Here is a 17,465-nt window from a genome sequence, read left to right as displayed (position 1 = left end):
ATCTGAGGCAATCGCTTACCGCTCCTGCTGTTTGGCATTTTTCTCTTCGCGCGCCTGCGCCTTCATTTGCTGCACGTCGATCGTGTCGGGCTTGCGACGACGCATGTACAGCTCATGGTTGCCCATGCAGAGGGCCAGGATCCGCTTGTTGATGCGAACACGTGGGGCAAAGAACATAAAGTCAGGGGCCTTCTTGTCGATCGGCTTGATGATGAACTTCTTTTCGGAGAAGGAGATGTTCCGGATCTCGGACCAGGGGAAGCCAATCTTCGGCGTCAGTCGATCGTCCTGCTCGTAGATGTTCAGGCCGAGGGCATCGACGCCCAGCCAGAGATCGGTGCCCTTCTTGTTCCTGATCTCAAAGTAGTTGACGCCGTACATCTCCAGATCCTGGGCGATCTTCAGATACTCCATCATGGCGTCCTCGCGCAGCATGCTGCGATGCTCCTGCCACCAGGTCATTATCGATTGCTCCCACTCGTCCTTGGACATCTTGTGCTGATCGATCACCCGCTGCGGCAGCAAGCGATCGTTCGCCAAGAAGCCGGCTGTGTGGGTGGTCTTGTTGTGATCCCCGTGACGTGCCTGCACCGCGTACGAGGCCAGCAGCACGGACGTCTCGGGCGGACAATAGATCTCGTCGGTCAATATGGCATTCTTCACCTGCAGATAGAACAGGCGCAATGTGATGTCCTGTATGAGCTCCTCGGCCACATCTTCCGGATAGAATTTGGCACGGAATCTGAACTGCAATGGATTCTCCTTCTTGACATCCTGATTCATGACCTACAACAAACCAAAACGAAGCATATCATTAACAAGAACGGATCAGAACGGCTGGCGATCACTGGGGGAATCTGTAGGATGGATGGATGGATGGATGGATTGACTCTCTCGTTACCCATGTGGAAAACGGCATTGATCCAGTCTGGTTTTTTTTTAAGCAGCATGAATAATTATACACAGACAGAAGAGGTTATTAGTAAACATTAAAGTAGTGGCCTCAGTTCTGTATTCCACAAGCAATACTCTACATAAATCTACAGAAATCTATTCTATTCTATTCTAGCAATATTCTAGGGGATTCTCGCTTGGGGGTTCAATAGATTCGATCTCTCGTCTGCCCACCATATCGTCGGCATCGTCATCCTCTTCGCTTGTCTCCGAATGATGGACTCCATTGCTGTCGCTTGTTGTCCGCTTGTCCACATATTTCTTTACGCGTTTCAAGTACTTTATGGTCTTTATGGCCGGCGATTCGGGCTATTATTATATACATTTATATTTACATTATTATACATAATAATTAACATTATAAATCCAACAAACACTAAGGTATTTATCGTATAAGTCAAGTGCATTTCAGAAATAACTAATTAAACAACTTACTGAGTGCATGCTCTTTTAAATATTTGTACTATATATATATTTTTGTGTATTTTAAAAATTGATATATTTTTTTGTAGTTCTTTTCTTTTGTATTAAATATTTTAATTTTGAACTTTTAGTTTATTTTACTAATATAATTTATTAATTTTATATTAAAAACTATTTTTTGTACTTTAAGTATTGTTTAAAATGTTATTTTTTATTTGTAATTTTTTTTGTTTTTAATTAATTTTGGCTCTAATTTAATTTTTCTTTTTTAATTTCTGTTCTAATTTAATTTTTAAATTTGTATCCTTATTTCTTTTTTATTTTAACTTTTATTAATACAACTTGAATAAATTTAAAATTTTTATTATATTTGTTTGATCGAATTTTATTTTAATCAAATTTTATTTAATTTAATTTTATTTTAATTTTATTTTAATTTAATTGCATTTTAATTTTGTTTTAATTTAATTTTATTTTTATTTATTTTTTAAAATTTAATTTCCTTTTTAATTGCTTACTTTTTGAATCATTTTATTTGGGCTTAACATATTTTATTTAATTCAAAAAGTTTAGTTATTTTTTTAAGAAATTTTCTTACATATTTTCATCTGAAAGTGGATTTGCTTATTGACATTTACTAAATATATTCCTTCCTCCTAAATATAATTCCTATATTAATTTATTAAGTGAAGAGAAAAAGTCTTGCCTCGTCTGAAATGCACTTTCCCTAGCTCTTAAGATTATCCCTGTCATCAGTTATATTCTATGATCGTTTCGTTTCGATTTGGCTTACCTTTTTGTACAGCTTAATCCATGTGGAGTCGCCTTTGGAGTCGGTATACTGAAGACCAAAGAACCAAACCTCACGCAGGCCGATCGTCTTGACCACCTGATCGAACAGTTGTTTGCCCGTCGTCGTCGACTGGATGGCAAACTCCAGTTCGGCGTCCATGGTCGTGACGCGCACATTCAGCTGCAAAAACGAAGAGGAGTTTAGTTTGGGATTCGATTCCATTATTGTTAATCTGTTGGCGGGGGGGGGTTTAATTGCGGGATTGCATAACAGAGGAGAGAAGTACAGTTGCCACACAGTTTGCTAGCCTCACGCGCATTCACCAAGTGCCTTTCGCTCTCTCTCTCTCTCTCTCTCAACCCACTCACCTATGATCTGTGCCCCTGCCCCATACCCCCCCAGGGGGGAAATTGGTCAAGTGACAAAACACACACGCACACACACACACACACAGATACCGTGTGTATGGCTGTATGGGTGTTTTGCCAACTTGTATAACCCGCGTGCTGTCCAGTCGGTCGGCTGCGTCACACTCTTTCTCGTACGTTCGTTCTGTTGCTGGCTTTGGGTGTCATGCCTGATTGATTTTCTTTTTTTTTTTCGTTGCTGTTGTTGCTTTTCCCTCGCGAGAGCGTGATTTTTCCGCAAGCTTTCCTTTTGCGTGGCTCGCAAAAAAACGTGCGTCGTTCGGCGAATGCAGCTTTTATGCAAAAACGCAAATCGAAACCAATCCAAAACACCAGACAATCCGTATGACACGTGCCACCAAGCCAACAAGCCACCATGCCACATGTTGTACCACGTCAAATACCGTTAATCCGCGAAAGCAGAGCGACATGACACGATTATCGATAAACGACAATTCGATTCAAAGCCAAGAACTTGTTTGCAAATACGAATGGAAAATGGGACACGCACGCTGGTGCTGGTGCTCTCTCTTTCTCGTAGGCGGACAGGTGGAAAACTTCAACAACAGAACACCCAAGCAAGTTTTTCCTGCAACTCTCAAGAGAAAAGAGCTAGAGAGGAGGGAAACTTGTTTTCCCCCGTGTTCTTGAAGGGATTTTCAGCTCCTTTTCTTCTCTACTTTGGGAGAAGACTTCAATCATTGGTCATCATTGATCTATTGCCTTGGATCCACGTTCAAAGGAAAGGCTTTTGCATAGCCTCCACTCGACTTCCGATTTCATCACTGAATGGTTCCCCCTTCCCCCTTCTCCCCCATGGATCCCTTCGTTTTTGTGATTGTTTGTCATCGTTTGTCCCCCTGGTTTGTTGTGTTCATTCTTTGCCTTTGTTTTCCAGTTTGTGAATGCAAATCAAACGTGACACAATGCTAGGAAATTGAAAACGTTTTTCATTTCAATCCAATTAACGTTTTTGGGTTAATGCAACAGCGTTGCGTCGTTTCCCTCTGTTCACTCAGTCACACCCCATCCCTCTCTGTCCCCTCTGGTCTGGTCTGGTCTGGTCGGCCAGCAGAAACCGCCCCTTCCCCTACCACGAAACGGAAGTCGGGATCATAACCAGTTCTTTGTTCGAGTTTAAACAAACAAAAAAATGCACGACTTGATTTTCCCCATATACCCTGTAAAGTAGGGTATTGCGACTTTTAGCAAAGAATTTTTGGTGGGTGAAAAATCGACATCGGCAGCAACAGATACTCTTTTTCTGTTTCTCTTGGGAGTTGTACGATTTTCAGAAGTTTTAAATTATTTATAAAAAATTGATTTATTTATTATTATTTATTTTTTATAAAACAATAAACAAAAATTTTGCAGTATTCATTTCTACATTTATATTTTACATTTTCATTTATTATTCATATTTGTATGTTTTCAATTTTTCAATGCCTGCATATGTAGGTTTTTTTTTAATTTTTACAAATATTTTTTAATTTGTATTTTTTCAATTTCAATTTTTTGAATTTTTCCAATTTCAACTTATTTAATTTTTTCAATTTAATTTTTTATTTTTCATTTTTTTTAAACTTTATTATGTCTTTTTTTGTTTGTTTCATTTGTTATTTAAAGTTATTTATTTTTTTATATTTTTGTATTTTCTTTTATATTGTTAATTTTATATTATTTTATTGTCTTTTATTTTTAAAACTTTATATTTTTGTATTATCTTTTATCTTACTTTTTTTTAATTTTATATTATTTTATAATCTTCAATTTTTTAATTTTATATTATTGTATTATTTTTTGGATTTTCTATATTATTTTTCTTGTTTTTTTTTTAAACATATTTGTTTCTAAATTGATTTTATTTTTTATTTTATTAAATATACCCTTTTTTATATATTTTTGTATATCTCTCGTTAGTTTTTTCCCCCCTTCGTCACTTCTTTTCAGTCGCAGTCGCCACTAGTCGATCACTAAATCATATATCGATAGATATTCCCCAATCGATTTCCTCGTCTACGAAAACAAAGGGTATCTACAGATTCCGTTGTTTCATCTTTCCTTAAAACGGAAACCATAAAAATGCAGTAGCAGCAGCACTCAAAAAAACAGAAACAGAAACAAAAACAAAACAAAACGAAGAGAAGAGAAAAAAAGGAGAAGAAAAACACGAACTGTTTTCCGCTTAACACTGACTCCGCCGTAGCGGGGCATACGGACACGGCTGTCGGAGACGACGACCATTCTGGGCGCGAAAGGGTTTCTCAGTAGTTTTTGAATTTTGATAGCTCTTTGTTTCGGCAAAGAACAATGTGTCGTTTGTCGTGGACCGTGCGTGGGGTCGTTGGAAAATGCCGTGGAAAACCGGGGGGAAAAACAATGCGCGAATGCAGTGCAGGCGACGTTCGATACGGTTCTGTTGTCCAGCGGCAACTGAGGAAAATGGAAAAGTCGAGGCACGTTTTGTAAGCCGAAACAGAGAGAAAACACAGAAGGAAAGCCGAGCACAAGAAAATGCTGGAAAAACAAAAGCAAAATAAAACTGAACTAAATTTGTGTTTGCCCAAGGGGGAGTGATGTGATGGGCGCCGCCCTGAGGGCATCGTCATCGCTGTTCCGTTTCTCAAATTGCACGTTAATTATGCATCTAAAATTAGAAATAAAAAAAATAAAAAAAGTAAAACCTGACACTGCCTCAACATTCAGCATTCTGACTGGCAGTTAAGTGTCCGGCCGTCCGTCAGATGGTGACCGCAGAGGTCAACATAAAGATAGATAGAGCCCCCAGCCCCAGCCCCAGCCCCAGCCCCAGCACCAGCCCCATGAAGTAAGGCAAACAAATCAGCGTCAATCATACGACGCGTTGTGCCTGTCAGTTCGATTTTTTATTGAAGCCAGCAATTACCCCCGCCCCAACACACACACACATCTAATATAAATATATTTATATATATACTCGTTATAGAGAGTGTTGGATGGGCAGTGGAGAAAAAGGGGAAAGTTATGGTTCCACTGCGGGGGGAAAGCGTTTTCCCCGACAGATAAGAGTGAATCAACTTTAGAGATAGGGTATTGCCCAGAAGCTAGTGGCTTATATTGAAGATAGGGATTACCTAGAATATATAGATATAAATAACACGGGCAACAGATAGATGGGGATTATCTTTAGAGAGGGAATAACCTATAGATTTCAATGGTGCTTCCACTCATAGGGTTCCTCGAAACCAAAGCCGCAAAGTGCCAAAGAGAATGCCCAACAGACATGTCGTGTGCTCGATTTGAGTTAGGGGCCAAGCCTAAGGGTTTCTTGTTGTTTTTGGGGAAGAATCTTTAAGAGAAAGAACTTTCCCTTTTCGTAATCACCAATCTCCTATAACCGATTGTCGTGTGACTCGATAAACCCAAATAATTACTGGAAAGGTATAGAAATTGTTGGTTGCCTTCTTCTTTTCTTTCCCTCACTCCAATGATCACGTAATGGGGAGCTCCCATTAGAACCACGTAATAATCCATCGCTCCCATCACTCAACCAATCAATCAGTAAAAGCCTTGTCATCGTCTACCAATAAAAACGACTCCCCATGGAGTCCATTCCTTCCGTTCCCATCCAAAGATCTCTCCAGATATCTCTATCTGCCGTCAATCAAAGGGAAAATAAACAGGAAGGAGTGTAGTCGGTCTCAGGGCCATGGTCAAATGTTCTCTCAATGTTCAAGTATCTGTTGTATCAATGACGTCGTCGATGGGTTATCTTTCCACCAAATCGATGAAAAATATGGCCAATAAATTCAATTAACAAGACGTCAGTCAGTGCAATGACGTCTTCATGTCACGCTTTCAATCGATTGCTGAAACTACATTTAGAGATGGATCTCCTTTGACGACAATTGCAGGCAGGCGTCGTTCGGTTCGAGTGTTTTGATAACCAGAACCAGAACCAGAACGAAGCAGAACACCTGATGGCACCTTCCGTAATCTATAAGAATTTACTACAAAATATGAATTTCTTCGTTCTCTATCGGGTTTCCGCTCTCGAAATCAGTGCATGGTGCTTCTCTCTTCTGATTTATGATTTAGTTTTCATTGATTATTTAAGACAGACATATCATGGAATAGTTTCTTGGTTTTTGGCTATTTTGGGCCCCAATTCTGGCAGGCGCCCTTCACTTATGGGAATATATCATATATCATTTCTTTGTGAAATACTTACCGCTTTTGGAGACATTTTCCGGCTTGTTTTCCTTTACTGACGGGGGGAAAGCGAAATGCTGTTTGTTGGGGGGAGTCCTCTTGGAGGTTTCTTCGCGTTTGGCTGCTTCGTTGCTTCGTTTAGTGCTGGAAGGTGAGTCTCAAACTGCAAACAGAAATCAAAGAAAACCACTTTGATTAGTGACAGACAAACGAAAAGCACCAAAGACCCGAAGGAACTGCCACCAACTGTTGCACTAGAGAATAAAGTAAACCTTTTTATATGATCTATAGAGCGGTACACTATTACTCAGAGTTCTACGAAACAAAAGAAGATAATCATGCGATGAATCAGTGATTGCATTCCGTCAATGAAGTTAATGAAAAGGCAAATTAGTTCTTTGATTTCTTCGCTTTCCAGTGTTGTAAAATGAGTGACAATGTTGGAAAGCACAAAAGAAATCTTTGCCTCTTGTGTAGATGAAAGTATGCGAGTACTTCTCTCATTTATTATCCGTTTTTAAACGTTTTATCTGCCCAATTTGTGTAGGTTCAAGGGCATGCAAGTCGAGATACTTTTCGTGATATTTTTTGAGACATTTGAATCGCTTAACGCCCAACGCCCATGAACCTCTCGACCATTTCCGCCCATTAGGAAGTGCTCTGCTCGCTTTTATCAATTAAAGAACCCAACGACGAAATAAACGTTTGACGGTGGAGAAACTTTGAACGCCACAGCGAAATATAATGTACGTCCATCATGCCACCAATCCATCTGTCACACGACATCAGACATCAGTGTGGGGGTTTCTGTGCGGTGCATTTTGTTGTCAAAGTGCCAGGTGAAATCATAAATATCATTATAGACTTTATTATTGGGCCCCCAGATACAACCACAGGGGAAACACGTGATAAATATAGACATATGTATGTATGCATATTCATTTTCATTTATTAATGCGGAATTATAGTAAGAGTGCAAATTTTGGAGGTTTCGGCCTTCAAGAATTTCGTGAGCATTCGATTTGCAGCTAAACCAGATTCTTCTTCCTCAAACAAGACTTTAGAATCATTTCTTTACGTCACAGAATGTACTTGATGCTATACAATACTTCCAAATAAATCCAGTCCCAAATAGGCCCTAAGAGACACTAAAGGCTTGAGCTTTGCAAGTAAAGGCTTTTTCCAACATTGTCGCACATTTTGCAACACTAATTCAGCTGCTAATTCTTATCACAAGAATCCAGTGCAAATATTTGCTCAAATTTATACTTCATTTGTTTAAACGTTGTACAACACCAGAAAATATGGCTTAGCAACATTGAAAGCAGCTATTTGCAACACTGAAACGAATGAATCCACACACAAACCCCCATAAAAGGTAAACATTCTATTCAACGTACATATGTATGTATTTTTCCATCTTTCGAGTATTTATTTATTTGGCTTTACAAAGTGTTTGTTCCCCCCCCTCCATTTTTGGGTAATTTGCACTTGAGGCGCAAACATTCTATTTTTGGGGATGGAGGAATATGGAATATGGCCTCCCAAAAAACAAATATGTATGAAAATCCAATTAAATCTCGGACACAATTTGACATTTAAGCTTGTGGCCTGTGGCCTATGGCTTTGTGGCTTGCCCCCGAACCTCTCTGATCTCCGATCTCGGTGGCCACCACATGACGTCAATGGCAGTTGCAACAAATCGTGTATCCCATAGAAACAAACCAGCGATAGGACACCGTCTTCCTTTCTGCTACTTCCCATGAAATGCAAATAAATCAAATTATTAGACGATGATTTCTTTGGGGTTTTTGGGCGCACAAATATGATGACATCATGCGGCATTTATTATCGCCAGCGCGTGAACTTGAAGAGGGCTTTAGCGGCGCAGCACACAACACACAGCACTCCGCTCCAGTCCCCACCGCGTGGCACACCGCATATCGTATCCAAATAAAAAATAAATAAAAAAAGTAAACTGAAATGAGCTCATGCCTGCTTCTGAATGGTGTTGCTGTTAGCGTTCGCTTTGCGCTAATCAACAAGCCACAAAAATTCCTTTGGCCTGATTCGCGGGAGAATACCGCGGGAAACGTGTCTCCCGGCCAAAAAGTAACAGTTACGATTGCTCGTTCAATCGAGCGTCGAGAGTGAATCACAAAATAGCACCATTCAAGCCATGAAACAACTTGTGTGATTAAGTGCATCCTGTACTCTCTCTCTCGCTCCCTTCGCTGTTGTTGGGGTGCCGTATCTTCGTTTTCTCGAAACTTAATTGCAATTTTATTATTTATTTAATTTAGAATTTACTCTCCCTTCCCTTCCTTCCCTCCGTTCTCCCTCTGGTATCTTTTATGTCTTGCCGCTTGGCCGGAAATGATTTTGCGAGTTTATTTCTATCTTATTGTTTCCATTTCCATTCGAATGGCGTGTAAAATGTATGATCATCGCTCTTTTTCGCATGGCATGCCTGCGTTCCGTCTCTTTTGGCGCTTGACAACACTGAAAATTGTACCAGCATGTCACTCAACAGCACTGTTGAGCGCACCCAGGGTAAGCGGTATGCCCTGCCACTTTATAACACTGAAAATGGAGGCAACTGTACTTTTGAGTACTTAATCTTTTCAGCGCCACTTCACAACACTGTGGCACAAGGTTAACTTCATTTAAGAAGTTTCCAATAAAATATGGTTTTCTCGACAGTTTTCTTAGATTTTGTCACTTAACAAGGAGAATTGATTTGTTTCTCTCTCTCTTCAAATCACAACATCATTAGGCAATGGCTATATTCTAAGTGAAGCAGCAACTAAACGTTTTTTCTCACTTTACAACACTGTAACCAAATGCAATTGAACTGTAATAATGCGGTCAATGCGCTGCAGCTGTCCAACTCTTGCGTTATTATAATTTTTGGTTAATGAATGGCTTTACAGACCATTATTCTCCTGCCCTCCGTTCCGCCTTCTCCTCCACCTCCACCTGCTCCTCCTTCTCCTCATGCCACACAAATCGTTCATTCAGTTAAACACAAACGTTTACATAATAATAATTGTTCAGTTTCTCTCTCTCTCTCTTTCCGTCTCTCTGTGTGTGTTTTTTGTGTCTCCAAATAACGAGATTGAGAGCATTGTTTTGTGCCGGTTTGTGTTTAATATCCATTAACTACATTAATGAGTTCAACTTTAAGCAGAAATGGAAATAGAAAATACGGAGAGCCAACAGAAATCACGTTTATTGTTTGACCACCGGAACACAGCCATCGCTCCGATGGATGGCACAGGCACACGCACACGCATGCGCACGCGCACACGAAAAATAAACGACAGCGACAACGACTGGACGACTGGACACTGGGCTGGCTGGCTGAATATTGCGTATGCGCAACGCAGCGCATTTTTAAATCCATTCCATCACAATGCGAGTAGCAAGTAGAGTCATGCCATGGTATCCATCTCTCTTTCGGCTTTTACTTTCATTTGGTGTTTCTCGTTTTCTCTTTCGACCAAAAAGCCCCATCATAATAAATGAGCAGCAAATAAAATTATTTCTTCGTCCACTTTGGCGTTCATTTTCTGTTTGACTTTTAATTTTCAAACAATTATTTGTCGATCCACAAAGCGGGTACTGCGACTATCAACTGAAAAAAGGGAGCTTTCTTCATTCGTAATCAACAGAAGAGAACAGGAGAGTCTTTGGGTTCCAAAGAGTCTTTGGAGTGTGGACCATTTAAAAAAAATGGTAAAGGTTTTTACATAAAATAAACTTTCCACAACAATTTGTAAATTTATTTATTATTTTCTTAATAATTAAAAATTATATATTTTTTAAACTTTTTTTATTTTTGAACCTTTTTTTTTTTTAAACCTTTTCTATTTTTAAGCCTTTTTTAGTTTTAGAACTTTTTTATTTTTAGAACTTGTTTTTTTTTGAATTTAAAAACTTTTTTATTTTTGTTTAATTTAAATATTTTTTTATTTTTCTAATTAGTTTTTTTTAACTTTAATTTTTTTGGTGTCACTTATTTTTTAGTCAGAATCTTTAGTAAGCTCTTTCACTTCTTTTTTCCCAGTCACAATCGCCACTATCCGATCACTATATGATACATAGGACCGTCAGAAACAAATCATCCAAAAACAAGAGGAAAAACTTCAAAATCTATAAATCTTCAAGTGTATCCCACACTTCGATTCGCTAGAGACCCGCCTTACTTTCGGGTTTGATGGTATTTCTTGTGTTTTTCATGGAGCGTTGATTTTCCCCCTCCCCACTTTCAATAATTAAAATGCACAGCCACGAAGGCAATCAAGCGGCGGGATACACACAGCGAATAAATATAAAGAAGAAAAAAAAAAAACCTGACCAAGTAAACTATATTTTGTGTAGGATAGAAGATATATATACTTTTATGAATGAAAATCCGAGGCAATGGAAATGAAAACAAAAGCACAAACAGCAGGGAGAAATCTTAATTACATTAGAATGGAATATACGAGTAATCTAAACGCCTGCCAGCTTTTCATTAAGCTCGAACGATGGAAACACACAAAATTACAGGGCCATTCATCAACTGGCGGCACTTTCAACAGCAGGCAATGGAGATCTGGAACGGAAAATACCTCTGGTATGGCGGAACATTCCTCAGATAGCGTGCTCATGCCTATCGACTATTCCGTTTAGTCGAGCATACCCAGCAGAACGACAGACCATTCATCAGTTTGACGTCAAGAAAAAGAAAAAAAACATAATAACAAATGTGACAATTTAATGAAGCAAATTAGACTTAAATGTTCCAGATACCGTCGACAAACAGAATCGCGCACGTAAAGAAAATATACTATGTGCGACAGAACCACCGACAGGCAGACAGACAGCCAGACAGACAGCAGAGAGAGGCTGAGAGGGTGAGAAAATATTATGATGAGGAAACACCACCTTTCCCGTTGAACGGAGGGGAATCGGAATCAAAAAGAAAGACATCAGACATTGCTACATCGCTGCCCCTGCCACAATTAACACAGCACGCAAATACATTAAGCATTTCCCGCCTCGGAACTGATCCCCACACGTACGTGTGTTTGTTTATCTACGGGTTCTCGTTCGTCACGAATGTGTATTTTCTCGTCTTTCTCATGATATTATTTTGCCAACTCATAGACGTAATTAGACTTTGGGATTTAATGGTGCGCTTCTCGAAAGATTATAGAACCAAAACAGAGTCTTCCGTTGCTTAACCAACACTATAGATGGATTTTAGCACTGGTAAAGCAATGCAGACTGCAGATAGGAGGTAAATGCAAAGCGATATTGATCATACCAAAAACTCATCACTATCGAAACTTTCCTACATTATAGTTGTGAGTTTTTTAACACTATTAGTATTCCTATGACATTTACCAACATTTTCAAGAACTTTTAATGCTCTAATGTGGCGAGAACACAGAAACTATAGAGAGAACAGTATGAATTGTATGCTAATGGCATTTACCAACACTCTCCTAACTTTAACCAACACCTAAAACACTCTTGCAAAGTTTATTCGACTAGAAGACCGAACTTGAATTAGGTATGGTTCAAAATGCATAATAATAAAATTTACCAGCACTTTCTGACACATGCCAACACTAACTCAAAGAAAATCAGTCATTTACGTGTTCAACCATGTTTAAAGTTCCTCTTAGCCGTACAATACACATTATTGAGAGTATGTATAGTGTTTATGACATTTACCAACACTAGATTAGCATCTTTTTGGCTTTAATTAAGTTTTTAGTTACCAAAAAAAGACCAAAAAGGCCTCCATCATTCCATTCCATTCCATTTCAATCCATCCTCTCAACCATTTTCATGGCTATATAATACTCGTATTGTGTAAGCTCTCTATCGTATCGATACACGATACATCCCGTCGATTGCCGCTAATTGTTTTTGTCAATTGTCATGCAAAAACACACGCACACCCCAAAATTGCCCGAAAAAAAAAGGGAAAACAAAAGAGAGAGAGACTCGACGGACAGAGAAAACTGTTTGTTTTGTTGGCTTATCATCTGGTGGTGGTGAAGGGCATTTAACAAATAATTTGGATGTTTGGTTGGTTGGTTGGTTGATTGTTTGGTTGGTTGGACCCTAAGTGAAGAGCCAATCAATGGAAAGTTTTAGGGAAAACTCCACATCATTATTTTGTGATAGAAAAGACTAGAATACTTCATTGTTAATGATTGAGTTGATAATCTCAATTGGTTTACAAATTACAGTGGCAATGAGGCATGGGTATCCTTTCGTTTAGGGTAAATTTGTACATCGTAATCCTTTCTTTTTAGTATTATTTCCTAATGGATATTAAGCCCCATTTAAAGCATTTTATTTCAAGCAATTTCCAAATGATTGATAAGCCATATAATTGCATTCCAACTTGATTGACCGCCACAGTTGTGTGTGTGTGTGTTTATCGGTTACCGACTGCCGATTGCCGATTGCCGATTGCTTTTGTGGCGGCAATTAAAATTAAAGTGCACGATTTGTGTGTCGCTCGACAGACGCACGAAAATTGTAGTCAAATTCAAGTTAATGTTGTGTCAAAGCCACTTCCGCTCCCCGACCCGACCCGACTCCGAGACTGCGTTTACACACACACACTCATTGCGGGGGAATATCATGTGCATATCTTATCTTTTCGGAAAAAAAACACACACATTCGTGTTTCGTCTGGGTCTCTCGCATGTGGCAATCGGCCTAAAAATATTTTATATACCTCATACCTCGCATAATCAGAAGAACGTACGAACCCACACTCGCACAATCGGAAAACAATTAGAAATTGGCAAATAGACACCAAAGCATAGAACGAACTCCTCCTCCTCCTTCTTCTTCTTCCCCTTTTTTTTTTTTTGCTCCTATCACTGAAGCGGGCAGATATTTTGTACTACAAAACAGTACAAACAATACAGAAAATTCAGTACAAATAATACACGAATGGGTACATTGCGAGCGTCAGGGACGCGAAGAATTGGGTCGCTTGGCGGCATGGTGTTGTCTCATCGAGAAGACATCGTCATCGAATCGATAAAGAGTCGATGGCGGCACATGCCGGAAATCATATTCAATCAGATTTCGTTCTTTAGTGCATTTACCAACACTTGTGGGGTGCCTGCTGTTCTGCATTCGATTGGCTGAACATCGACTGGCTTCAAACTCGTCATTAATGGCATTTTGTAACACTGATTGCACTGACAACTTTTCATCTACATAGTTTTCCAGTACTGAATGACTGCACAAATGACATTTATCGAGCTTTCCAACACCTTTTTTACCGTTTTAGGGCTTTCCAACACATGTTGGAATGTATGAATGCCCTCTAGAATGAGGTGGAACCATTTTTCCAATGCAAACAAAACCAAAAGTGCACTAGCCACTAAAAATATTGAGTTATTTATCCCAAATCCACATGCAATTAGCGAATACCAAGCGGAAATTCCCATCTTAAATGCCACACTTGCATGTACATTGCCCAACACCGGCAGCTGCAGCACACATTCTACAGGTTTGCCAAATGGAAATACTAACGGGTATTAATCATCGCTAAAAAAAATTCCAAAAAAAAAACTACAACTTGCCGTATCAGCAAGAGAAATAAACAGCAAACAAACACACAAGAAACCAGTTATCCAGCGGCCCCCAGAGATTGTATTCTTTGGATGAGTACTCCGTACGGGAGAGGTACAGTCACCACCGGCGGAGGCGGAGGCGGAGGCCGGAGGCCGGAGACCTGAGGCATAGGCGACGACATGGCATGTAAATTACTCATCCGCGGGCACTTGATTTATTGGGCCACAAAAAAGCGTCAGCCAACTTGTTGGTTAAATGCTTTCGTTTTCAATTTTTGACAATTACTATTACGATTCGCAATGGAATGGAAAGACAATCCACCGAACCGAACCGAACCGTTCCAATCCCAACCGATCCGATACGATACGATCCGATCCATGGTGTATTATGAAAGATAGACAATTTGCATGCACTGTGTGTGCGTCGAGGCATGTTTTATGATGCAACAGAGATACGAAAGCGAAATAAACACACACAGACACACACACAGAGACACTCAGAGTTTTATGTCCCTCGTTCGTATATTATTTGCAACTTATTTATGACAGACAGAGACAGAGATAGAGAGCCAGAGAGACAGCCTTTGCTTGTTAGCTAATTTCATTTCATTTTTACCTTCCACAAAACACTCGTGCAAATATTATTAGCAGCACTAAACGACTAAACGACGATGCGGAGGCCCCCAACCAAACCCATTCCCATTCCCCGTACCCCTTACCCGTACACTTCTCCTTTTGAAAAAGAGACAATAGATAGAGATACGACTGCGACGACTCCACTCCGCCTGAAGGTAGAAGAGTAAATAATATGCGTGACATTGAGCTTTTGAGGCTATGCATACGTTAATGTGCACTCATTCACTCGTTCCCCCCTCTCTCCACTCCTCTCCACTCCACTCCACTCCACTCCACTCCACTCCCCTCCACGTACATCCAATTGTTATCTTGACGTATAAACTTTATTTAAAATAAGAGTCATGCGAGTCACAGCATAGATCACATTGGATCATGTCAAAGTTTAGCTGTGGAATTCCATTAAACTTCTAATAATAGCCTCGTTGTCGATTCCATGATTCATACTAGAGTTTATTCATTGAATCAATGAATGGCTTGCCCCACCTATAAGGGGCAAAGATTCTACTAATAAACAAACAAATTGATGAATGCAATAAGGCACTGCAATCGATCATATTAATCGTTAATCGATAGCTGATGAGCAGATACATTTATTGAGCATTTTTACACTTGTTATCGATACTTTATCGATCAACGATACTCGTTGGCTGACTTTCTATTTAATCGCTACTCAAACCGTGATGTTTTTCGAAATGCTTTCATTTATTTGGCTTCATTAACCGATAATTGCGCCTCTAGAATTATTTAGATCACACAGCTTCGATTGTCAGCAGTGTTCTTCTCATAACTAATAATTTAACCTCCAATTAAACATTCCATTTGACTGCAAAAGAAAGCAAAAGTAATGACAATTGAAATACTATGTATCTATCAATCGAAAGCAGACCCGACACACACATCCCATTTGACCAATATTCTGTTGTGATTGATTGATTTACGAGCGAGTATATGCCAGAGAGCAGGAGGCCGAGACCTAGAGGTCTCGAAACACAAAAGCCATTAACGAAATAAGCGTTAATGAAAATGTGCACACAGGCAGCAAAAAAACGAAACGAACAAAAATAGTTGCCATTAAAACTACATTAAAAATAGTAAAACAACACAAGAGCCATGGCAACTAAATTTTCTGCTGCTGAAAGATGATTACATTTCGATAAAAAAAAAAAAAAAACAACTAAAACAAAAAATGGGTGGAGAACCGCAGACACAATGACACAAGGTAAAACACAAATAGAGAGAGAGAGCGAGAGAGAGAGAGATGACAATGCAATGTGCAGTGTTGCAAAAGCAGCGGAAGTGTTGATTAATTGCATGGCATATCCGCCGTTTTGCCATTTGCGATGATCATCTATCGGTAGGTCTCACTGGGAAAGCGGCTAAGAATCATCGGGATACAGCGTAGATACAAATGTAATTTCGGATGATTTCCTTTAGAAAATTTCCTTGTTTTCCTTATACCGAACATTTAAACTCTTAAACTCGAGATCTTAGATGTTCCCCTTTTGGGGAAATATTCAAGCATTTGCACTCTCGCCTTAGCCTTCAATCTTAATATTTTTTCGCTTTAATTTAAATGAATTCCAGAGAAAACAAAAAAAACCACCTGACACCTGACTCATTGCCTCCACACAAGCAAGATTCCATTTTCAATTCGCAGTTAAAATTAATTTTCAAAGCGACTTCCACTTTACCTTCGAGCAAATCTCAAATCAAACAATCAATTGCACAATTAGTCATTTCTTCAATTAATAATTGACTATTTTTAAATGTGTGCGAGACGATGATGACGATGATGATATGAGGCTAAGGCTAAGGCTATGATGATGATGATGATGATGAGCTCAGGTTTTGAGCAATTTCTAAAAAGGCATCAACGACGTTATTAACGTCACACACACGTCTCGTACTTTGGAAAGATTTATCGTATTTTTTACACCTTGAACTTTGACGCAACACGAGAGCAGCGTCGCATCGCATCGCGTCGCGTCGCGTCTCGTCTCGCTCTCTCGTACAAAGCTCGCTAACGGCTCTCTCTCGCCGATGTCTTGGAGTGAAAGAGAGTACGAGTAGAAGGAGAGGGAGGGGAGAGCGAGGAGTAGCGGAGATATCGGATTAGCATGAGAGTTAAATAACAAAATGAGTATAAAATGCAATATGAGTCTGTGGCGGGGCGATCTTCTACCTAGCCACGCCTCCTCTTGTCATTCGCATACGTGAAAACGTGCTCATACCTTGAGATCTATAAACACTGTACCTTTCTGTAATTGTAGGCAACAAATAAACAAGAGAACATGACGGAAATACACTGAAACAAGAGGTTGGGGCTACGTGTAGAATATACACTGTAGATGCTGCATAAGGGGGGAAAGAAAGAGAGAGAGAGAGAGAGAGCTACACCTTTCGTCTGCAAAATTTCAGCAAAAAAAAAACAAAAACCGAACAGCGCAAAGAACAAGGTGA

General features: G+C 39.5%; 1 protein-coding gene across 8 annotated transcripts in view; it reads right to left on the bottom strand.

Annotated features, from left to right (window-relative positions):
- The window catches only part of Moe (moesin), a 28,827-nt gene that overhangs the window by 1,870 nt on the left and 9,492 nt on the right, over positions 1-17,465 (bottom strand). For 3 of the 8 annotated variants that reach the window (XM_015186379.2, XM_015186376.2, XM_015186380.2), the window contains 5 exons: positions 6,788-6,931; positions 2,171-2,350; positions 1,129-1,263; positions 902-928; positions 20-786 (listed from right to left, as the gene is read on the bottom strand). In XM_015186379.2, the coding sequence (XP_015041865.1) occupies positions 20-786; positions 902-928; positions 1,129-1,263; positions 2,171-2,350; positions 6,788-6,802 (1,124 nt within the window). In that variant the 5' untranslated portion in view covers positions 6,803-6,931. Of the gene's footprint in view, positions 1-19; positions 787-901; positions 929-1,128; positions 1,264-2,170; positions 2,351-4,752; positions 4,837-6,787; positions 6,932-17,465 lie in introns of those variants that run through there. The other 5 variants (XM_001354949.4, XM_015186375.2, XM_015186377.2 and 2 more) reach the window with 5 other exon arrangements.

Source organism: Drosophila pseudoobscura, chromosome X, assembly GCF_009870125.1.
Source record: "Drosophila pseudoobscura strain MV-25-SWS-2005 chromosome X, UCI_Dpse_MV25, whole genome shotgun sequence".
Lineage (NCBI taxonomy): Eukaryota > Metazoa > Arthropoda > Insecta > Diptera > Drosophilidae > Drosophila > Drosophila pseudoobscura.
This window is presented reverse-complemented; position numbering and strand designations above follow the sequence as displayed.